Source organism: Hibiscus syriacus, unplaced genomic scaffold (genome assembly GCF_006381635.1).
Source record: "Hibiscus syriacus cultivar Baekdansim isolate YM2019G1 unplaced genomic scaffold, ASM638163v2 tig00112231_pilon, whole genome shotgun sequence".
Classification (NCBI taxonomy): Eukaryota; Viridiplantae; Streptophyta; class Magnoliopsida; order Malvales; family Malvaceae; genus Hibiscus; species Hibiscus syriacus.
In genome coordinates, this window is record NW_024063276.1 from 641,738 (window position 1) to 667,914 (window position 26,177).

At 35.3% G+C, this 26,177-nt stretch overlaps 2 protein-coding genes across 2 annotated transcripts; one reads left to right on the top strand and one right to left on the bottom strand.

The window, feature by feature from the left end:
* The first annotated feature begins 16,750 nt into the window (after window positions 1-16,750).
* Window positions 16,751-18,865, top strand: LOC120176206. The gene has a single exon (XM_039182676.1). The coding sequence runs from the start codon at window positions 16,820-16,822 to the stop codon at window positions 18,863-18,865; it is 2,046 nt and encodes a 681-aa protein (XP_039038607.1). The 5' UTR covers window positions 16,751-16,819.
* A 1,688-nt stretch (window positions 18,866-20,553) lies between these two features.
* Window positions 20,554-23,058, bottom strand: LOC120176281 (pentatricopeptide repeat-containing protein At1g52620-like). Its single transcript, XM_039182730.1, is given in 2 exon segments — window positions 20,554-21,308; window positions 21,310-23,058. Coding segments are annotated over 2 exon segments (2,451 nt in total). The 3' UTR covers window positions 20,554-20,606.
* Window positions 23,059-26,177: the final 3,119 nt, after the last annotated feature.

Here is a 26,177-nt window from a genome sequence, read left to right on the forward strand (position 1 = left end):
AAAAAAATTGGCGTAGATTCCCGAGAATTTTTTCCTCCTTTTTTTAAAAAAAAATAAGATTTAATTTTTTCGACGGAAGAGATATAATCCATGGGAGTTAAAAATTCAAATTTTTATATTTTTTAATATCCCGACAGAAAAGATTCATTCCATCGGAAACATAAAATATAATATTTTATGTATATAATTTTTTGACGGATTTTAAATGTTTTGTCTGTAAATTTAATAATGGATTTCCGTTAGTACATTTTTGACAAATTACTTTATTTTGTTGGAAATTTTGGTTTTGAGTAGTGTTTTACTAACCACTTTCTTCCCTCAGAAATTCCGTTAATAATATCAAATTTCTTCATAAATTCTCTTAGAAATTCTATCAACAATTACACTTTTTTTGTAGTGAAAGTTATATCTAATTCTGTCTTTTGACACATTTATTTTGTCTTTTGACACGTTTTCTGTTTCCATGGCACATTCATTAATTTTTTTTTTCTCTGGCTTTTCTACTCTATTCCATTCTCAAATGGATCCTCATTTGAAAAATCTATCACTTGTAGACGATAAAGAAAAGATCATCCAGTTTGGTGAGAATCAGATACCTTTTAGAGTGTCTTTTGAAAAGTGTTTTGTAGGTAGCTCTCATTTCCAGTGTGGTTAACTTTAAATCCACGAGGAAAACGCTTACGGGAGTATGGCATCTGATTGAGGGTATATATATCTCTGACGTTGGTGATGATCGTTTTCTATTCCAGTTGTATTATGAGATCGATGCTGACAGGATAGAAAATGGGGGTCCCTGGAATTTCAGTACTCATTTGCTTATATCCACGGGCTAAAGAATAGCGAAGATCCTCTCACAGTTCAGGTAAACTGGATTAATTATTGGATATTGGTGCACGATCTTCCCCATGGTTTCATGTCAGACCATGCTGCTAAACAACTCGAAAACTTCATCGATTCTTTTGTTGAATATGACTCATTCACTATTCTTCTGGACTACAAAAGAATGATGCACATCCAATTTCGTGTTAATATTCGACAACCTCTTAAAAGAAAGAAAAAGTTTGCTTTATTAAATGGCGCTTATGCTTATGCTCACTTTGAATATGAAAAACTCACATTATTTTGCTTCATGTGTGGTTGTCTAGGTTATGGAGAAGGTTTCTGTTCGATTAGATCCCTTCATCCGAAATAGAATTTTCCCCAAACCTACATAGGGTCTTACTCACATTTCAATTTCATGGGGTTGATGTTGATTCAGATGGCAGGGGTGGAGGTTTATCTATTGGCTGGGAAGAGAATTGCAAGGTTTCCCTTCGCTCTTACTCACAACGACATATTGATGTCCTCATCAATGATGACTCAGATGGCAAGACTTGGAGATGCATAGGCTTCTATAGTGAACCGGAAGTAAGTCTGAGAGAGGATTCTTGGAACTTATTGCGACATCTTAATAATTGCCCGAATGTTTCCTGGCTGGTAATAGGTGATTTCAATGAGATTACTGTTTCGACTGAAAAACAGGTGGTCTGACCTGAAGTGAGCATCAGATTCGGGGTTTCAGTTTAGTATTGTCTGATTGTGAACTACTCGATTTGGGGTATATTGGCCAATGGCTTACTTGGGAAAGAGGTCACTCATCTACAAATAATATCAGAGAGTGTCTTGACAAAAGGGTTGCGAATAATGAACGGTGGGATTTATTCCCAACTTTTAAACTGGAACATCTTGCTCACTATTTCTATGATCACTGCCCCCTTCTTGTTCACACCTATCCGAAGGTATATGCGAATAACATGGCTTTTAAGTTCGAGGCTGCTTGGTTATTAGTAGATTCTTGTGTAGGCGAAGTGTCTCGACTTTGGAACTCAGTTGTGTGTTCTGTTCCCATGAAATTGAAATGTGTGTACTGGTCTAAAAGCTTGGTTTGCTAGTATTCGTGCTAGTATTCGTGCTAGCTGAAGAATTACTCGTGTGGATCTTTAGCATCGTCTGATTGATCTGAATAATGCTTTTCCAACTGATGATATTCTTGGAGATATTGTGGGTGTGAAATTAGCAGCAACATGCGCGTACGAATTGGTTAAAAGAATGGGACAAGAACGAAACCATCTTCCTTAGGTTCGTTTCTTGCAAGAAAAAAAAAAAGAAACCAGGTAGACTGTTTACATAATCAAAATGACATATCTCATTTGAATATTGATGATTTGCTCGATATTACCAATAACTATTTCATTTCTCTTTTCTCATCGATTACTACTTGTTCGTTTGACTTAATTCTTCAGGGTGTAAGTCCTTATATTTCGGATGACATTAATAATTCATTATTGCGACCTTATACACACGAGGAAGTTTATGAAACATTGAAAACTATGAGTCCTCTAAAGGCTGCCGGTGATGATGGTTTAGGTGTTGTATTCTATTAACGTTTTTGGCATGTGATTGGCCAAGAAGTTTCTACTGCATTGATGTTTTAAGTGGAGTTCAAGACATTGCAGAAATGAACCTTACTAGGATTATGCTAATTCCCAAGGTGAGCAATCCACATCAGATGAGTCATTTTCGCCCCATCTCTCTTTGCAATGAGTTATACAAAATCATATCGAAGATGGTAGCTAATCGACTTCAATTCATTCTCCATATTTGCATTGATAAGGCTCAAAGTGCCTTTATTCCTGGTCGATTAATAACATCTAATGTCCTTGTCGTGTACGAGACTCTCCATTACTTAAAGAACAAAAACATCGACAAAATGGGTTCCTTTTCTCTAAAATTGGACATGAACAAGGCTTATGACTGTGTCCAGTAGCGATTTCTTGATGCTATGCTCATTCGACTGGGTTTCTCTATGGCTTGGGTTCAGTATGTAATGCGGTGTATAAAAACAGTATCCTACTCAGTTGTTATTAACAACAATATTGGTAAAACTTTTCAACCATCCCGTGGTCTTCAACAAGAAGACCCGCTAAGTCCTTACATATTCTTAATTTGTAGTGAAGGACTATCTTCACTTATTCAGACAACTTCTATGTAGAATTTTCTCAAAAGGGTATGGATAAATAGATATGCTCCTCTCATCACTCATCTGTTCTTTGCCGATAACTGCCTCATTTTTGGCGAGGCTAACGCTGCTGGTGCTTCAGGTTTTAAGAGTTAACTAGATTCGTACACTGCCTGCTCAGGACAGCTTGTTAACTTTGACAAATTAGGGGTTTATTTTAGGGCGAACACATGCAATAATGACATAAATGTTGTATGTCGTATACTAGGCATGCGACAAAGTCATAACGCAGAAAAATACCTAGGACTGCCCTCAGTTGTTAGACATAAGAAAAAATATGCGGTCCGAGAATTAAAAGAGAGAATCATTCAAATAATGGAGAATTAGAACCATAAATCTTTGTCTATTGGAGGACGTGAAGTATTGATTAAATCCGTTCTCCAAGCCATCCCTACTTACACTATGTCGTGTTTTCTTCTACCGAGTACTTTTTGTAAAGAATTAGAACCATTAATGGCAAGATTTTGGTGGCAAAAATCAGCAGATAAAAGAGGGATTCATTGGTGCAGTTGGACCACATTAAGCCTCCTAAAAGAAAATGGAGGCATGAGCTTCCGAGATATGTCAAAGTTCAACATAGTTGTGCTAGCTAAACAGGGATGACGATTAATAGAAAAGCCAGACTCTCTAGTTGCTAGAACTTTTTGAGCAAGGTATTTTCGCTCTTCTAGTTTTATTGATTCATCCCTTGGCTCAAACCCTTTAATGGTGTGGAGAAGCATTTGGAGTGCCAAAGGCCTCCTTCAATCTTGCTTAAGATGAAGAATTGCGACAGGAACTGAAGTCTCAATCTGGTCTGATTATTGGTTACCAATGCCACACCAGTAGCATGTCTCTTCTCCCTGGATTCATGATCTGAATTTTGTTAGTGACGTCGCAAATGGAACTTGGAACTCATCTCTTATAATTTCAATGAGGAAGAGGTCAGCATTATTCTTAGTATTCCGTTACCTTCAACACCTCAACCTGACAATTTTGTTTGGTATGGGGAACTCTCTGGTATCTATTCGGTTCGAAGTGGGTACAAACGTCAACATGACTCGATTGAAATAGATAATATGGAGACGAATATCTACAAACAGCTGTGGCAACTGCAGTGTCCCCCTAAGGTTCGTATACTGGTATGGAAGTGTATACATAACTATGTTCTTACTTTCCATAACTTGAGTATTAAGCGAATTATGAACAATTCTAGCTGCCCAGTTGCAAGGCTCCCATGAAAAATATTATTCATGTTACTCGGGACTGTCAATTTGCTAAACAGGTTTGGAACAATTTAAAAGTTCACTGGCCTACAAAAGTTTCTAATGTAGATTCAACTGAGTGGCTTTCCTGGCTATTTCAGCATAGCAATCATTCTCAAAAGGTAAATGTAGCAACTACGATATGATGTTTATGGCATGCTCGCAATATTTTAATCTATGAAAATAAATTGCAAAGGGTGGAAGGTATTGTTACCTCCACCAGGAGCTTTGGGAAAGAATTTGGAAGCATAGCTCTGGCTCGTACCTCTAATGCAACCCCTCCTCCGACTGCTTGGTCTCCACCTATCAACCTAGCGAAGATTAATGTTGACGCTGGATCGACATTAAAGAAAGCAACTTTCGGTGTAGTTACCCGAGACGAATTTGCTCACATTTTGGGATCCTGTTGTCAAATTCAAAGATCGGTATCTTCAATTTTCATGGCAGAAGCAGTTGCAGCTCTAAATGGTCTTCAATTTGCAAAATATTTAGGGCTTTCTAGAGTTATTTTGGAAAATGATTCGAAGTCCATCATCATCAAACTTCAATCTGGTGTTGACGATTCATCGGTCATACGCAGCATCATTTGGGATATCCACTGCCTTTGCAAGACGTTCAAAGAGAAGGCAATCGAATGGCGCATGCAATGGAAAAAGAGGCTTTGTCTTCACCCGAAAATCATTTTGGGTGGAGGAAGTTCCACAAATCGCACATGTCCTGGTCGACGATGATCGTCTTTTCTCTGATCCACCCTAACTGACGATCGCGTAGTTGTCTAACATTGGGGTATTATTTCAATCTCCCTATCGAGGCTCCAAGAGGGTTTGTTTTCCCCCTCCAAGCTTGCTCTCTACATTTCATCTCAGAACGCTTTGGAGATCTGCATTACTCTTTTGGAATAACTTCCTCTTAAAAAATCAAACGGTTTTATATTCAAAATAAGTTAATTTTTATCTGATAACTTTTAACTATTCATATTATATGATTTTAAAAAATTGAAATATTTTTTAAGAGTTATACTTTAGCATATCATATTTTTAATCACATACATAATCAAAACTTAATATTTAGTACAATTTTACATCAATCTTTTCTCTTTTTATTCTTAGCTTACCGTAGTTCATTTGATATGCTTACTAAACTTTCATTAAACATATAGTTCATGCCATAATATCTATTAAAGATTATACCACACATAATCTCTACATTTAAACAATTTATCAATGACAAACCACTAGACTATAGGCATATACCTATTCAAACTAATCATTCTATCATACACTACTTAAAGCAGATATCAACCGTAACCACACCTCAAATATTAAGGATTTGTGATCACATAGTGTCAACACACCTTTTCGTTCTATTAAGATTCAAACTCCTAAAAATAGGATAAAATTTTGCTAGGATTCAAACTCCTAAAAATAGGATAGAGTTCTACTATTATTTAAACTCCTAAAGATAGGATCCACAAGCATTATAAATAGTCATTGTAACTCACTATTGTAACACATTCGGAGGAGGATATACGAAATACCAAGCAAAAAATTACAAGCAACTCGTAGCCATTTTTCGAAACATTTATATTTTGAAAGGTAAAGTTCATACCTTCGCATGTTATTTTTCCTTACCCTTGCTGTGTTTTGATTTCGAAAGAAAACTGAGAGAAGTGTTTTTGGCCGATGAACGGGGGCGTTTTCGAGATCTATTTTTGTAGATCTAGTCTCCGAGGCTTGTGTTTTTGAAAAACTATTCAGATTTTTATAAACGGGTCGTGTGGATCCGCGTGTTTTGTCGTTTTTTTCTTCGATTAGCTTTTAATTTTGACCCCTAATTCATTTTTTATTTTTAATTTAACCCTTATTATTTATATGTATATATGTATATATTTAATTATATTTTTTTATTTATTTATTATATTTTTTTCATTTTTCTTTGCGTTATATTATATTATTTTCCTATTATTATTATATATATATATTATTATTATTATTTTATCTATGTTTACTTATTTACTATGTTTTTACTATATTTTCCTAACGTTATATATATATATTCTTACTTTATTTTATTTTATATTTCTATGATTACTATTTTTTTAGTTAATATTATATATATATTTATTTTTCATTTATTTATTATTATTATTACTATTTAGTATTTTATTATATTATACATACATTTTTATATTTTTTATTATTTTATTTATACTATTTATTTATTTTCATTATATTTTTAGTTTCTTTGCTCTTATTATTATTTTTCTTTTTAAAAAAAACACTTTACCTTTTTTATTCTTTTTGTATATATATTTTATCTTCATTTATTTTATTTTATTCAATTTCATTTTTTTTCATCCAATTATTTTATGTTTATTATTATTGGTTTCATTTATTTCCTTGGTTTACTCTTTAGTTTTGTTACTTTCTTTTATTATTATTATTTTCTTTTAAAATCTTATTTTTTAAGGGTATTTCCGTAAACTCATTAAGGGTAAGTAATTCAGATCAAATTTTACCTTTTAATTTAACTTGCAATTTTCTTAATCAAAGACAATTGGAAATTACGTAGTACCGAAAGGACGGTTCAAGGGTACTAATCCTTCCTTAACCGTAACCGACTCCCGAATCCGACACATCTTTGGAAAGACGCAGATCAGGTAAGAAATAGGGTATCCGATCAACCCATTTATTTTAAATAAATGATCGGTGGCGACTCCAATCCATATTTTTCAAGTCAAAGCCCAATTCCGAGGCCCAACCGAAAGACGTTTGCGACAGCTTGGCGACTCCGCTGGGGAGACAGGTAAGTGAGTCAGGCTAAGATAATTTCCAGTTGTCTTTTTAATGAAAAGGGTAAGTTTAAATTTTAAGGTAACATTTCGATCCTTATTACTTACTTTTGATTATATTTTCGAGTAAATAGTTGTACTGACCGTTTTTTAATGATTTCAGCCCTTAAAGATTTTTCATCTAAGGCTCTAAACCTGAGCTCCAAACCCTGCTTTAAGTGGGGGGTGAAAGCGACACCTTCGTGTGAATTTATTCACCGTGCGGGCCTAACAAGTAGCCTTCGAGATTCATATACCTTATGTCTTAGTGTGAATTTATTCACCATGCGGGCATAAGGGAATGTCTCCCCTCGAGTTTAACTTAGTCCACACAAGCCTGTGATGGGTTTAGGACTAAGGGTCTGGCAAGCCCAAAGGGGCACCGGCAAGGAGAACTCGGGTACCGTTTTTAGAACCTAAACTGGGAGACCATGGAGAATTAGAGCCTACCCCGAAACCACATTTCTAAAACCTAGGATCTTTTTACCTTAACCATGTCTTTTTTTCCTTTCGTCATTTATTTATTTATTTAACTAACATTTCTGCCTTTGTGTTTGTTTTTTTAGCATTTGCATCATAACAAGAGACTATTAATCCTTAAAAAGTGTTTATTACACACAAATTAATCTGAATTAATGGACAAAGGTGTTGTAATACAAGAGATTAAGAACGCCGAGGCACGACTATGGTACGAGATGACTCAGAAAGAGAAGGGAGACAGTCTTCAGGAGAACTACGTGTCAGAGCTGGTTAGCTATGCCTCTGTCAGCCTGAAACAGAATGATGTCCAAGAGTTGCGAAACATTTGGGACAGTTGGGGGAATGACAGAAAGCATAAGTTCAGCCAACGATATGGTGATATTGCCCTCTTACTCCATGTCAAGACTGATGAGCCCCTGCTCCGAGCATTAATTCAATTCTGAAACCCGAGATATAGTTGTTTCACCTTTAACCGGGAGGACATGGTGCCCACAATTGAAGAGTATACTACCCTACTACACTGCGAAAACATCAGACTAGAGAGGGCATATATCAAACACATCAAGAGTCAGCCTTTCAAGAACGGACTAGCTAAGATTGCAGGGGTTGATGAAAAATGGGTGACTGATCGACTTCGACACAAAGGTAACGGGGAAGGAATCGAGTGGATCCATATAAAGCAACTAATGAAGAACCACCCTGATGAATGGAAGACTATAGATCTTTTTGCACTGGGTCTGTACGGTTTGATTATCTTTCCGAAGACCTTGGGGTGCATCGACGCAGCCGTAGTAGAACTATTTGAACAACTTCCAAGGCGAGTCAACCCAGAGCCGACCATCTTAGCCGAGACCTTTCGGTCTCTTAATCATTGCAGAAGAACTGGTGGAGGAAGGTTCATTGGATGTGTTCAGCTCCTTCAAGTCTGGATTCATAGCCACTTCTAGAAGACTAACGGGGTTGCCTACCGCCGATTTAGCACTACCTATTCACCATTAGGAGAGTTCATCACTATGAAATGGCATGAAGGCGCTTCGAAGGAAGAATGGATGAAGGTCTTTACTCATCTTCAGGACCGGGATATTACTTGGAGAGCCCCCTGGTTGTTCTTTAGTGACGTTCTTTTTTGATTTGGGGATTCTGACACTATGACCTTACTTGAATTTTGGGGTGCAGTTGGGTATGCTCTGTTGTTGGCACTTAGACAATATGGGGCACGTCAGTTTATTCCAGCAACATACGGATTATCTACATCAGAGTTTGTGTATCACGGTGACAGTTATAAAAAGAGAATCAAAGAGGCAGCCGAGTCATGGAAGAAAGTATCCCGGATGGATGTCGTGGATGCCAGAGATATCCTTACTCCGGATTATATGGAGTGGCGAAGATTGAGAAAAAATGATAGCATCTCGATGCCAGACTGTGAAGACACCCGGACCATAGAGGAACATCTCAAGACTGTCCCTTCTGAACTTGAGATAGTCAAGGCAGAGTTTGAAGCTGTGAATAATGAGCTGAAACAGAGAGTTAAGGAACTTGAAGCTGAACATTATCAATGAAAACTAGATGCTGATTCTCAGAAAGATAGAGCAGACAAACTGGAAAGGGAGCAGAAAAGAGTCTATTTTGATCTTGAAGACTTGAGAAAGGGGTACCATGATAAAGTCAATGATAACTCCTGAGAATCCAAAGCTTGAGAATCCAAATGGCTGATCTGGAGAAACAACATGAGAAAGATGGTAAAATAATAGCTTCAAAAAGCAAGCGAGTGAGCTTCAGATAGTGCCCTTCGACGGGGGTTTGCAGTGGCGTTTCCGTTGGGAGCAATCACAACAAAGGGTGAAAGCCAGAGACGCAGTCATCCAAGATTTCCTGGATCAAGTACAGAAGGCAGCTCGCCATCTACATGGCCTAGCAAGGGAAGCTGGAGTGGTCCAACAAGGCATACAACCAGTGACAGATGAAAACAGAAGACTTGTCAACCTGCTGGAAGTTGTTCGGGGTCTAGAGGATTTAGTCCGAATGTACCTTTGATTGTTTTTATGTCTCTTACAAGATAAAACATTTTTGTCGAAATAAGGATTATTTATAATAATGGGCACTTTTCTGGATCATTGCCTCGAACATTTCATGCATTTTTTTCATTTTGCGTTGTGCATCTACATTTCATTTTTAAGCATTTTCATAAACATGAAATTTCTTCATGGAGGATTCGATGAAGTGGTTTTAACCACATGACACCACATGGAAGCAAGATTGTAACATCAAAAGAAAAAAACTGAAAACAATACAGTGGGAGCCTGATCAGCTGATTGTAGGACAAAGCCTGTCAGGATGATATAAGAAAAGAATCCCCATATCCTAAGGGCTACGATGTTAAAGCTGTTAGCTGTTACCACATAAGAAGCCCCAAACATTCCTCTGAAAACTGTAAGGCGCTTGCCGAAGAAGGGGGCATAGCATATACCATTTGCACTTAGAGGATTGTTTTGTTTGAACGCGTCTTTGATCTTTCATGTTTGCTTAATCTTTTAAATGATTGAATTTATGCTTCTTTATAAGATGGAGTAATTGAACAAATTTTAATCTTTAGTTCTTCGAATATTAAATGAATTAATGATTCTTTTAATTCTTCAAGAATTATAGATTTTTGACATATGGAAAGATTAGACTTTTCTTACCCTGTCTCAAACCCCAAAATAAAATACCTTTATTCTTTGCCCAAAACAACTCGTGGTCATTACCAAAAGATGAAATTTTGACATTACCTCCTTTTGAAATTCTTGAACATTGCCTTTATCTTTTTGATACACTCGTACCTTTCTTTGAGTTAATAAGATCACACCACTATCTTTTTAGACTAAAAAATAACCTTTCTTACCATTAAAACCCAAGGCATTGAGTTGTTCATTTTAACATGAGCATTCTTCTAAAGAACCAACTTGGGGCATCTTGCGGGGAGCCTGAACATTGAGACATCTGGGAAAAAAATAAGAATTCATTCAAAATAATTATATCATACATTAATTACATTGTTTTCATGTGAATAGAATTAATCTTGAAAATCTATACCCCTGGGGATACCTCTTTTGTGAATATTTACATGTATGAAATGATGAACGACTTTCTTTCTTTATCCCTTCACAACAGGAGAAAAAATATATCCCTTGTGTCCCCTTTTGAGCCTGTAGTATTTTTCTTCTGATTCAACCCTAACCAAGGATCACCCTCCACATTGGGGGGCAAGGTGGAAGAAATATGCTCACATGAGCGAAGACATTGATTCAGATGAGATACCAAAAGGTGAACCAAATGCCAAGTGCGAAGATTCAATCAGAACAAAAAGGGCAAAAACAAAAAAGAAAAGAAGCAAAAAAGAAGAAAACAAAAAAGAAAGAACAAAAATCAAAAAGAAAAAGGGACAAAAAAGCACATGCAAAGATTCCTTAAAGACAAATGGTACATCAAGCTTCAAACTATGAGATTGATCAAGCACAATCATTCCCGAATCACTGAATCACTTCACTCGAAGATCATAGAGCATCAAGAGAGAGAAACATTTTGAGCAAGATTGAAGGCATCAGAATGAATTGATCCTTGGTTCAACACCCTGAAACACTTGTTTGGGCCTATTTATCATTTTCTTTCATAACCATGAACCCTGGCCTACATTACGTGCCTTAAAAGTCTCTTCTAATCATACATGGATTTCTAAACAAAAGAGAATATCTTCAGATTTCATCCCGCCCATCAGGATTAATCTTTGTTTGCAACAAACAATGTAATTAATGCATTGTAGAGAAAAATAACAAAGGGGATTCAAGAAGTAAATCCTGAATAACATCTTGAAACCAAAGGAGGATTCGAGTTGAAAACCTGAAAAGGCGGCTCGAATATAAAAATTGTGCAACTGAGGCGATCACACAAATTCCTTGATAAGGCATCACACAATCCAAATGTGACTATGAAAGCTGGGAGTCGGAGAACACTTCCAGTAGAGGAGCATGCAAGCTACCCCATCAAACCTTTGAGCATCAAATGTCAAACCTTTGACCAAACACAATAACCTGAGACCTTTTTATCCTTTCCTTACTTAACCATTTCCCAAAGATAGCTTTGATCTGGGCACGTGTCAAATAGGTATAATTTATTGAAGGATTAACATTGTAATTAAACATTTGATATCCAATGAACTCTAGTTTTATGATTCGTCTCAATTGTAAAACCGTGAAAGTGACAATATTTTCAAAACTTTTGATTAAACATTTTTTGAAACTCTTTATTGATATTTTCAGAACTTTGAAAATAAAAGAGAAAGAAAAACATTTTTTTCAAACAAGAAAGTCTCTCTAGAGTGGATCTTGGTAAATGACATGTGACTCTTAGACACAAAACTCATGCTCAGAATCAATGCTGAAGCAAGAAATGAGGAATATTTGGGGCATCTTTGGAGATCCAACATCAAATATTGGGGTTTTTTTGGATATTGGGGCATCATTTGGGGATTCAACATCCTAATGCAAATTATCAGACCTTTTTCAGGAGATAAAATATAACTAATTCATGTTACATGCATCTGATGCATACATTTTTAGAGCATCATATTTATCATTTTCCACATACATAATTTTATGCATCTTTTAAAGTCAAGTTTCAACTTCAAGACGAAGGATACTCGATTCAAAAGCACCTTTAAAGATTCATGTTGGTTGCTTAACTCAGCAGCAAGAAGCTACACTTCGACCAACTCGACAGATTGAAAGTTTCTCTTGAAACAACACAATTTGCTCGAGAGTGGATTTCAACTTCACAACGAAGGGACGGCTGGTTGTCAACAAACAACTTCCCAAATTCAGAGCCAATGTCAACTTCACTGCGAAGGATATTGGACTCCAGACAACGCAAGTTCAACTTCACGACAAAGGGACCGCTGGTTGTCAACAAACAACTTCTCAATTTCAGAGCCAATTTCAACTTCACAACGAAGGATATTGGACTCCAGACAACGCAAGTTCAACTTCACGACAAAGGGACCGTTGGTTGTCAACAAACAACTTCCTTATTTCAGAGCCAATTTAAACTTCACAACGAAGGATATTGGACTCGAGACAATGCAAGTTCAACTTCACGATGAAGGGACCGCTGGTTGTCAACAAACAATTTCCCAATTTCGGAGCCATTTTCAAAGTCACAACAAAGGATATTAGACTCGAGACAACACAAGTTCAACTTCAGAACGAAGGGACGGTTGGTTGTCAACAAATAATTTCCTGATTCTAGAGCCAATTTCAACTTCACGACGGAGGATATTGGACTCGAAACAATGCTACTTACTTGGATATCAACTTCACGACGAAGGATATCTAATTCCAGGCTCAACTTCACGACGAAGGGGCCACCCGCGGTTTCAACTTCACGACGAAGGGAATCGTGCACACAAACATCATCCATATTTAGATTGGATTTCAACTTCACGACGAGGGATATCCAACTCAAAGAAGGATTATCTGTCAACAAAGACCTTCGAGTTCGATTACGCTCAGCTCCAAGGCACATCATTTACAGCACAACTTAAGGCTAGAAGGGTTATCTGCCATCAAAATTGTCGAGTTCGATTCCATTCAGCTCGATGACACATCAATCGCACTACTTTCCAGTTGCAGTCGAGGTTTTCAAGTCGAGAAGAGGATCTGGGTTAGCCGTGCCTGAGTGACAAGCAAACATTTTCAAGCAGCATAGCTTAAGTCAAGAAAAAGCTATCTGTCAATGAAGATTTTTGAGTTCGATTCCGATCCAAGGTCTTTAAACTGAGAAGAAGACCGAAGGGCAACGGGAAGCCACGTGCTGATTCAAATTCCGAACTACGGCTTCAATTTCATATCATTTCAAGATGAACTCGACTTCACGATGGAGGAGTCATCCGTAACTCAATTCGACAGGGAGTTATTGAAACATCAGAGTCAATTTTCAACTCCATTGAACGAAAAGTGTGTCTTTTAATCTTTGCCCTATCTCCATTACATGACTATAGGCAAAGAGGGGCAGCTGTCAACACACCTTTTCGTCCTACTAGGATTCAAACTCCTAAAAATAGGATAGAATTTTGTAAGGATTCAAACTCCTAAAAATAGGATAGAATTCTACTATTATTTAAACTCCTAAAGATAGGATCCACAAACATTATAAATAGTCATTGTAACTCACTATTGTAACACATTCGGAGGAGGATATACGAAATACCAAGCAAAAAATTACAAGCAACTTGTAGCCATTTTTCGAAGCATTTATATTTTGAAAGGTAAAGTTCATACCTTCGCATGTTATTTTTCCTTACCCTTGTTGTGTTTTGATTTCGAAAGAAAACTGAGAGAAGTGTTTTTGGCTGATGAATGGGGGCGTTTTCGAGATCTATTTTTGTAGATCTAGTCCCCGAGGCTTGTGTTTTTGAAAAACTATTCGGATTTTTATAAACGGGTCGTGTGGATCCGCGTGTTTTGTCATTTTTTTCTTCGATTGATTTTTAATTTTGACCCCTAATTCATTTTTTATTTTAATTTAACCCTTATTATTTATATGTATATATTTAATTATATTTTATTTATTTATTATTATAATTTTATTTTTCATTTTTCTTTGCGTTATATATTTATTTTTCTATTATTATATATGTATATATATTATTTTTTTTATCTATGTTTACTTATTTACTATATTTTTTTACTATATTTTCCTAACATTATATATATATATATATATATTCTTACTTTATTTTATTTTATATTTCTATGATTACTATTTTTTTAGTTAATATTATATGTATATTTATTTTTCATTTATTATTATTATTAAATTTAGTATTTTATTATATTATACATACATTTTTATATTTTTTATTATTTTTTATATTATTTATTTATTTTCATTATATTTTTAGTTTCTTTGTTCTTATTATTAATTTTCTTTTTTAAAAAACACTTTACCTTTTTTATTCTTTTTATATATATATATTATCTTCATTTATTTTATTTTATTTTATTTCATTTTTTTTCATCCAATTATTTTATGTTTATTATTATTGGTTTCATTTATTTCCTTGGTTTACTATTTAGTTTTGTTACTTTCTTTTATATTATTATTTTCTTTTAAAATTTTATTTTTTAAGGATATTTCCGTAAACTCATTAAGGGTAAGTAATTCGGATCAAATTTTACTTTTTAATTTAACTTGCAATTTTCTTAATCAAAGACAACTGAAAATTACGTAGTACCGAAAGGACGGTTCAAGAGTGCTAATCCTTTCTTGACCGTAACCGACTCCCGAACCCGACACATCTTTGGAAAGACGCAGATCAGGTAAGAAATAGGGTATCCGATCAACCTATTTTTTTTAAATAAATGATCGGTGACGACTCCAATCCACATTTTTCAAGTCGAAGCCCAATTTCGAGACCCAACCGAAAGACGTTTACGACACATAGAAAATGAAATATGTTAAACAAAACATTGACAAACAATACACGTTGATGTATATTCCACAAGAAGTCAACTGAAATTTACTTACAAAAAGATATTTGTATACGATGTGATCTTGATTGGGATTTAAATTACGATTGTAATTACGTTTTTGATTGTATTACGTTTATCGCGATTGTAGATATAACGCTAATTATTAAAGTGATTGCAGGTATCTGATCATGCAATAACGATTTTGGACGATACCACTATTGGTATATAAAAGACACGATTACAATAACAAACCGTTGTTTAATCCTTAAATCTCGATCTAATCAAATTTATCCACATCTTACAAAGTAAATAAAATATACAGAATATGATTTTACAAGTTCAATGAGTTAATCGAAACCAAAGATATAACAAACGCACAATATAACAAATATATGGCAATTACAATTCAATGCCATATAATAAAATTCATTACGATATTAATACAAACATGGTATTTAATATTTTGATCACATAATTTATCTAGAGTATGATAATATTTTATCCATGGTACACATATGTTAAAAAATTCAATTTTTGATCCGAATATATTTATCCTCTGATTCAATTAATAATTAAGAGTAAAGTACATAAATTATCTTTCGCTATAGTACTGCTTTGTTGAGTCCCTGGACTATTAAAAGTTACAAAATTGTTACTAATTATATAGAGTTACTTTGTTGAATCACTTGACCATTAAAAATTACAAAATGGTCACCCAGACCATTCTATGTTCCAAAGTCATCATTTTTCGTTAAAAATTGACGGTCGTCTGAATTGGACATTAATCTGCTAATTGAGATATGATAAAATTTGATCTCAGAACTATTTGAGCTGTATAATCGTTTGGTATTTTGGGATTAAATTTTATCATATCTCAGTTAGCATGTTAACATCTAGCTTAAAGTGCCGATAATTTTAACGAAAACGAACATGTTTGGAATGTATAAATAGTCGAGTGATATTTTGTAACTTTCAATAGACGAGAGATTCAATAAAGTAATGACCTATTCTCGGGGATCATTTTATAACTTTTAATAGTAGAAGATCATTTTATCATATCTTAGATTTTTTTTTTTTTGTATTTTCTATTAATAATTTGTTTTCACCTCTAGATTTATAAGTTCGCCCCTCCTTAGAGTTTTAGAAATTCATCCCCTAACATAAAACCTTACGGCCATACCTAATGAATCCTTTGTTGCTTGTTCTTCTAATTCGAATTTAGATAACATAAAATGAATAAACATTTAAACACTTATTCTATTTCTTTATTATCTACATCTAGATTCCCCAATCCAATCCTTCTTCTTAGCAAAGGTCCTTGGATTTCACGTAACGAATATGCATCAAAAGCCAAAGCTATCTGCTAAAGAATACGTACCTTTTAATTGTAAAAGCAAAATGGTTGTTGCTCACTTTATACTAATTTACACATTTTATATCTTCTTTTTTACAAGTATTAAGAACAAGGATGGCAACAGTCTGGATTGCAGGTAGAGTTTTTGCCCCCATTCCTCAAAGAGGTTATGACTAGTAAAATCTTCAACTTGTATGATAAATGTTACTGCGAAATGTATTATTATTAACTCTCTGCATCCAACTATTATGATCATGAATAAGGATTCAACTCTTCATAAATGTAATAGAATTAAGCAATTTGCAGGTTCAAGAATTTTAATGTTTTAAGCAAAAGAGGAAGAGAGGCATGGCATTTTCAGATAAAATTGTTCAAGTTTGGGATGAATGGGAGATCCGGGCACTGCTGTTACTCAGCTTGTCATTGCAAGTAATACTCACGACACTCGGTTCTGTCCGAAAACGTTCAACGAGTACATGGATCAGGTTGTTTGTTTGGTCGGCATACATGTCTGCAGGCATGGTGACAAGTGTTGCATTGGGCATTCTTGCCATGGACAACAAAGGCGAAAACTCGAACCAGTTGTTCTGGACGCCGTTCCTCGTCCTGCACCTCGGCGGCCCCGACACCATCACCGCCTACTCTTTAGAAGATAACGAATTGTGGCCGAGGCAATTTCTCGATATCTTATTCCAGATCGGAGTTGCAGCATATGTGGTATTGAAATCTTGGGGTGAAATTGAACTTCTATGGATTGCCCTCCCGGTATTCATTGCTGGATCTATAAAGTACAGTGAGAGGACTTGGGTGTTGAAGCTTTCAAGTACTCAAAATCTTAGGGATTTCTTGTTTTCTGATCCTGACCCTGGACCTGATTACCCTGACTTCATGGAAAAGAAATCGAGGGATATTGACTCTGAATCGTCGTTGCCACCGAGTGCTACGCCTCCTCAACGATATTCGGGATCTCCGGATGATCATCTGTCTCAAGCTTATTACTTATTCAATAGGTTCACATATTTATTTGCGGATCTTATTCTTGGCTACGATGAGCGACAAGATTGTCACTCCATGATCTGCGATAAGTCATCGGAAGAAGCCTTTGAATTGGTGGAAGGTGAGCTTGGCCTTTTGTATGATGCGCTCTACACCAAGCTAACAGCTCTCCACTTTCGATACCGAGGGTACCGACGACGATGTTTCACCCTTTTCGTAACCGTATTTGCATTGACGTCATACAAGATCTTCGGTGATGACGATAGCTCAGCTGATACTTTGATAACATATTTGCTACTGATCGGAGCAGTCGGTCTCGAGGTTTACGGTTTTTTCGTTCTTATCCTCTCCGACTGGACAAAGCTATGTGTACTGCGGTATGTAAAAGTGAATCGTGTTCGAATCGGTAAGAGATGGTCGAGGAAGATATCGAAGTTCAGCATGATCAAGTTTTGCCTCAGAAAACAGGACCAAGACACCATGTGGATCAGATTTCTAAACAAACTCAGCATCGAGGAAAAGGTGGCTAAAATTCTAAACGTAGAGTACGAACAAGTGGAATCCGAACTGAAAAGCCTCATCTTCCAAGAGCTAAAAGATCGAAGTGAGAACATCAATAGTTCGTTCGACGTCAATTCATGCAAGAAACTATTGAGTTACAGAGGAGATTCTGTGCTTGATAAAATGGAATGCCTTGAGCTTCTCAAATGGAGCACAACTGATGTCGAATTCGACCACAGCCTTCTTCTCTGGCACATCGCTACTCAACTCTGCTACTTCGATGATGCCACAAGGGCGGTTCAAGGGTCAAATTCCCTGCAAAATCTGAAAAAACACTCCAAAATAAGCAAAGGGTTATCAGAATATATGATGTACATTCTCGTCATGCATCCAAATATGCTTCCCAAAGGGATTGGTGAGATAAGATTCAAAGATACGTGTGCCGAAGCCATTAGATTTTTCCAACGAAAGAAAAAGGAAATTGGAACCAAGGTAGATGAAGCTTGCCATAACTTATACGAAATTGACACTAATTTTTTAGAACAAGCCAAGGGAGATGCGACCAAATCTGTTCTCTTCTATGGCAGCCGATTAGCAAAGCAACTGCAATCTTTGGGATTTGAGAGGAAATGGGTCTTGATGAACAAAGTTTGGGTTGAATCACTGTCATTTGCAGCAGTTCATTGTGGATGGAAAGAGCATGGTCAACAGTTGAGGAGAGGTGGGGAGTTGCTAACCCATGTTTGTCTTCTGATGGCACATCTGGGTTTAAGCGAACAATATCAAATCCAGAAACAATACTTCAGAATCCATCAAGAGAAACGCAGGGACAAGCTTCCACTATGCTATCCTTTCTTGAAGATATTTGCTCGCTTTGTTTATAGATGGAAGGTTTAAGTCTATTCGTGTTTGTTTGTTTAGTTTTGAACGATTAATAGTGCTTGTTTATTTAGTTCTGAATATGTTTGCATTAGTTAAGGATTTAAAATGCTTTTGTTTTAAAAATTTGAGTGTATTTTAAGCTTGTTCATTTTTATATTAAATTAAATGGAATCGTTTAATAACATTGAATTAGATTTTGTCACACCTATCTCGTAGATGAAAAACTATTTTAATAAAATACTTTCTGTCTGGTCTGAAAATCTTAAAAGATAAAAGATATTACATTTGAAGATTGGGGCAAAAATTAGATTAAATCATATATATATATATATATGCATGGGAACACATTACAAGTGTGATAAAGATGCCAACATTTTAGTTGGCAAATTTTAACCTGAAGTAATAATGCAATTACTTTCTATGCTTTTTACACTGCTAAATGATACTTTATTTTTTACAGATATCCAATCACTAAAAACGACGAGTCCTTTAATCTTCAGAAACCTGATAACTGAAAACAAAAGCAATTGGTTAACGAAGAGGGGCAGGTTAGACGACCGACACCAAAATCAAAACTCCATATGCATCTATAAAAACATGTTTACACTTGAAAAAGAGGCTGCGTCTTCTTGACTTGCAATTCCAAAATAAATAAAAAATGACCAGCAATTTGTTGAATATTGACACACACTGCCAAAGGCAGAGTTATATATGGATAAATCACTTTTCATGAATTATTTTAACAATGGTTGATATACAACCAAAATATATTAGTCCAAAAGCAGAGAGAAGATGAAGCTATATTTGCGAATCCACAATCCACTACCCAATTTGTAATGCATCCAACAAAACCCATGCGTCTTGTGGTAGTATTATAGGGTAAGAAAATTCTTATCCTATATCAGTTAAAAAAATTGCTCCTACAATAAAATAATCAAACCCTTAAACAAATTTAACCAAGAACTTTAAACTAAATCAGGTTCTCTCATAACCAAAGCCCCACATGGCATCTAAGGGTAAATATATTAATGTATAATGTATACCCAATAAATTAGTTTCACATTTTACTTAGCTCAACTACTTGTATAATCAGAATTCTATTACGTACTCAACTGCTGATGAATGAATTAGCCGGCTGCTTAACTCACTCCGCAATGTAAGAGACCACAGTTATCATTCAAGATTACACTCATATGAAGTGTCAAATGACATACCCATACCTCCATGTCATTTCTGCCGCAGAATCTGTCACTGAAAAAATGGCCTTGGTAGAATGCAAATATAGTTGATCTGGCTGCACAAGCACCATTAGTGAGATTAGTCCAGTGTTGCCTGTGTCTAACCCAGACTTACAAAAAAAGTAGAGACACAATAATCCTATAAATTACCTAATTAATGACTTCAAAAGAATTGAAAAGGAGCCATATGAGGTAAAAATCGCATGTACAGTCCTGTAGAGTGACAGTAAGGGTGACTTATCTGCCAACTTTTCCACTATCACCCCCCAAAAAACCAAACTCTGCCTTCTGTGAAGTTGACAGACTAGAATTACATCTCTCCATTATTTGTTGCTTTCGAGCAAAAATTGTTAAGGTCTGTGGAGAAAATGTTCGCCATATAGAGTGATTTTGTGAAGGCAGCAATTAACCACCCACTTTACTCATTCAATACCCACCAGTTAAATCAAGAACCTGTTAATTTCATTTCCACGTGTTTTTCTAGTAAAACCAGATAACGTGTTTGACTGACTTTTCCACTATTTTGCAGATACTTCAAGATCTTCCTTTTGGTTTCCATGGCTGCACCGTTCAATCAAGGTCTGCAAAATAACTGACTCCTTGCAAGTTATTCCACAAGGTAGCCATAGGCTCAAAAGTTCTGTGAACTTCAAAGCAATTTTGAGTTCCTGTTCATTTAAATCATGGGAGATTACGTTCCTCCACTCCTTTGATTTTCCCTCCAAACAAAAGCCGTGCAGAAAGGCAGCACAAGAAACAGGGTCAGGAAGATGGCCATTTTTCATCATCCTATCTTTTAATTGCAAAGCAATTCTAGTCATTCCATTTTGGCAAAGGCAAAGGAGGATGGAGTTATAAACAGTAGCTCCTGGAGCCAAACCATCGGATATCATCATATTATAAGATTCAACAAAAAGAGATTTTTTCTCCAAAGACTGGTTATCCAGAATTTCACCTGGACTGTTTGTGATGCCATTTACAACATAATTGTAAGTAACATCATTTGGAATGCACTTGTTAGACAGCATCAATTCAAAGTAGAAGACTGCTTCTGCAAGTTTACCTTCCTTGCAAAAACTCCCAACAAGTATGGTGTATGTGACTACATTAGGTTCTAAACCACAATATTTCATCTCTTTAAAAGCTTTTTCAGCCGTATTGAAATCTCCAGTTCGACAAAAACCATTAATCAGAGAGGTATACGTTACCACATTAGGCTTGCGTTTTCATTTTCACCATCTGTCCAAACATCCTTAGTGCACGTCCAATGTCATGCTGCTTTATGTAACCATCTATAATTGTAGAGTAAGTGAACTCATCTGGGGTAAGATGTGCTTCTATCATTCTAGTAACACAAAATAGTGCTTCATTTATACTTCCAAATTTGCAGAACCCCTTAATCATGGCATTGTATCCCACAATACCGGTATCCATGCCTTTTCCAATCATGACATCAAAGAGTTTCTTTGCCTCGAGGAGATTACCATCCCTGGTGAACCCATCAACCAGAGTTGCATAAACAAATGCATCAGGAGGTACACTTTGGTCAAGCATCTCCCCAAGGAGGACTTTAGCAGCAGAAAGTTTTCCTTTCTTGCAAAGTCCATTCATCAAAACATTATATATTCCAGCATCAGGCAAAACTCCCCTTTCAAACATCCTGTGACGAATTGTTAATGCGGCATCCACCTCTCCCATTGCAACAAGTCCATGGACAAGAGCTCCAAAAGAAACTACATCAGGTTTGTGTCCCCTCTCTGACATTTCAATAAGCAAATCCAGTGCCACCATATATTCTACCATTCTACAATAGCCTTGTATCAAAGGGGTATAACTAATTTTATTCGGTACCAATCCCCTCTTCTTTGCCCGTTCCAGAAGCTGACCAGCTTTCTGAACCTTCCCATCCCTACATAAACCACTAATCAAAGTGTTATACGTAACAATATCAGGTTCTTGTCCACTCTCAACCATCTGCTTTATGGTGTCTGTCACATTAACTTCAAAACCATGCTTAAAATGTGCATCAAGAATAATATTATGAAGGTGAGTATTAACAGAGATACCCATTTCTTTCATTTCTTTCAAAAGCCGATCAATTGCACTAAAATCCCCTTTCTTACAAAATCCATTTATCATAGCTCCATTAGTCTTAAACGTCGGCAAAAACCCCTTCATTTTCATCTTCTTAAAAAGTTCATTAGCTCTTTCAACATCACCTTTAGTGGAATACCCAACAATTAACGTATTATAAAAAACAACATCCGGAACACACCTTTTTCCCCACATATCTTCAATCAATTTTTTACCCTCCTCAACCTTCCCTATGTTACATAAACCCTTCACCATTATACATACACTATAATTATCAACACAGCCATCCCTTACAACCATTTCATCGAACACCTTACGGGCGATCTCAACTTTATTTAATCTCACAAAAGAATTAAGTAACGAATTACTAGCAATCACATTAGGAACAGATTCATAAATTTTAACCACTGAATAAAACAGCTCAAGAGCTTTATAAACAAAGCTATAATCCGCATAAACGCGAATAAGAAAGCTTAGAGCTTCATGCGTAGGCTTTATTTCTTCCAATTTCATGTTCTCCAGCGCAGTGTAGATCTCGGAAAACAGTTCAAACCGAGCAAGGAGCTTTAAAAATGAAGAATAAGCCAATCCGTTGAGGGGAAAATGATGGGGTTCTTGTCTGGAAACCCAATGAAAGAACTTTATGCCTAATTCCGCGTCGTGTATTTGATCAAACACGTAGTGGGCAATCTCCGAAACGCGCGTCCCTTCATAGTAGAAACGGTCTCCAAGGGAATCTGGCCATTGTGGGTGCGTTTGGAAGATTTGAATGGTTTCATTGATGAGAGTGTTTAAATGGGAAGGGACGCGAAATGGTGAAGAACTGACCTTCGGGGTATGGAGAGGTTTGATGCGAGACAGAAGGGTTTTAGACATTTGGAGGGGAAGAAAGAAGGTTCAAAGAAACTATCTTATACGGAGCACCTGGTATTTTGTACTTAAACGGCTTTAAACCTGTTAAAGTGTACTTAGGTACTTGTACTCTTTTTATAATTGGAAATTAGTCCTCTTATTTTTATTTCAAGAAATTTAGTCCTATATTTTCATATTTAAAAATAGGCAAAAGGGTAACATTTGCCTATGTAGTAGACCTAATTTATCACTTTTGTTTCTATTATATTTTCGCATCAATTTAACCCTCAAAGTTATTCAATTGCATCATTTTATACTCTACCCCTAACTTAAAACCTTAAATTATAAACTCTAATTTGGGGTTAAAGATTTAGAGTTTATGGTTTAGAGTTTATGAGATTATGGTTAGGGTTTGAGGTTTATAATTTAGAGTTTTAAGTTATGGATAGGATATAGAATGATGCAATTGAGTAACTTCAATGGTTAAATTGATGTGAAAATATATTAGGGACAGAATGATAAATTAGATCTATTACAGGAGCAAAAATTACCCTTTTACCTTAAAAATATGTTTAATTGTTAACACCATTAAGATTTTTTTATTAAATTATTGACGTGACATTTTAGAATAATAAAACTAGCCTAGAAACCATATAATCAAAATGGTATTGTAATAGACATGAATTCAACATAAGAAATTCAATGATCTTGACAATTAGACTTGAATTTGTAAATCAAAAATATTAAATTCTTAAAATTATAAATAGTGAAACTTATTTATAAAGATATAAAGAATACAAGGACTAAAGAGGGAAAAGCTCCGTTTTGTTAGAAAGAAGGATGGAAATGTCTTACCCCTTGTGTCATAGGTTGACAACCCCAGGGTGGTGGTTAAAGGAGATTAATGGAAGTTTGTAGTAGGTCCAACTAACATAATTTATTATAAGTGTAGCATTAAGCATTTCCTAGGAGCTTTTGAAAATTTTCTAAAATGTTTGTATATGTATTTTTTTATCATCCTCAAATAAATATGGGCCTTCTTTTCAAATGGGTGCAACAAAATAAATTGTTGCTTCCGAACAAAGTCTGCTATTTTTTTTAAAAGAAATACATTTATATGCGATATTAAAATTAGACTAAATTCGTATTTACACTTTATGTGCTCTTGAATTCTGAGATATGCATATTGTCGGAACGATTCTTAAGCTTTTTAGGGTTATGGTAGTCGCCATCAAACTTTGGGTTAGGAAGGTCGAATACCTAAAAATAGCTTTTAAAATAATTTTAAGAAAAATAATTTTAAAAGATAAAAAATGATATGCATTTAACCAGAAATTTCATTTTGGAAAAGGGTTCGGAGTCAATTACACGTAAGGAAGAATTAGCACCCCCACAACGTCCGAAATCGGTACCTAAACGACTATACGTCATCTAAATATTGAAATTGGCAAATTCGAATATACATTTAAATTATGATCCTTTTCAAAAAAATATATAAAGGTTGTTATTTTGCACGAACAATTCTCAAAATATCTTCCTTGTCAGTTAAGGGGTATTTCTATGGATTCCCCATACAAAATAATATTGCCCAAAATTTTAGATAAAATACATATATTAATTACATAAAAAATAAATTCATTCGGACTTAAAATGTATTATTTTGTTTGAATAATTCTTGGAAACGCACTCCTTGTCAGTTAAGGCACGTTTCTATAAATTCCTCGAGTAAAATAATATCTGAAAATATTACAACCAGCGTGTAATTAACAAATACGTAAGTGATGGGTCAAAATAATAAAGATGAAGACTTTAGGGATGAAACTATACAACCAACAAGAAATGAAGGCAACCACTGCAAATATTTTACAAACTAAGTATTGAAATCGCAAATAAACCAAACTTTAATCATTCAGGACAAAAATGGAAATTATTAAAATAAGGCACTCAAATTAAAATAATCATAAAGATAAAATACTAAGCAGAAAAGAACTAAAATGAAATAAAAAATAAAAACAATAGCCAAATCATAATCAATCGGTAACTAGAATGCATAAATTAAAGATATCATATACAAATTATAATAAAATAATAAATAGACCCCAAACAATGGCTAAAATGAATAAAAATAAAAATTCAGTGAATAAATTTGAATAAACGACAATAATAAAAATGACTAAATTGAAATAAACACAAATTATAGCACAAAGTTAAAGAAATAAAATAAATAGAGGACCATTAACTGAAATGGAAAATGCGCGTAAAGTAGAGGGACCTGGACGAAAATAAACCAAAAAGTTAGTGCTGAGAAATAAAAATGGAAAATCACTAAATACGTCCTTAAATATTTAAAAAAAATTAAATAGTCACTACACTTGACCAAAATGCGAAACACACATAAAATTACAGGGACCAAACATAAATTAAACCAAAAATATATAACATGCATAAAAAAAAGATAAATTACAAAAACAGTCCCTATATGTGATAATTTTGCAAAAACACGCCTAACTTAGGGGTACCTAAGTGAAATTTCCCCTAAAGTTTTTTATAAATACAAACTTTTATTTTTTTTCTTATTTTTCCATTTTTTTATTTTAAATTATTTTTAGAGAGAGAAAATCGGTCGGTCGCTGATTGTTAGCCTTGCCGCCGTCGACCGCTGCGACCGTCGGTGATCGTTGGCCATCAAATTACATCGGTCGACTCATCTCGACGTGGGTAGTCCGGATCTGGGGTCGGTTTTACCAGTAGATGCACTGTTTACCGCAAAAACATCAAAAATCGATCGGCTTTCCCAAGCTCCGATCGCCGCAGTTCGTCGTTGGATCGTCGCTATTTTAGAGTATGGTTCTCACCATTCGTTTCTCCACATCTTCACCGTTCGGATTGTCGAGGTTGGCCTCCTATCGTCAGTGAGTCCCCGGCCGAACGTAAGAACTCTCTCTTCTCTTCTCGGTTTTTCCTGTGTTTATTTTGTGCTTAAGTTTCGAAATAGAGGCAAACATAGAAAATATTGCTTGAACCTCTTTTTTATTGCCTTTGTCTTTCGAAAATCGAAAGAGGAATGCTACACTATTTTTTGTTAGAATCAGGAGTCCCATCTGTTTACAAATTTTTCTTCGATTCGAGGTCCTCTCTCTTCG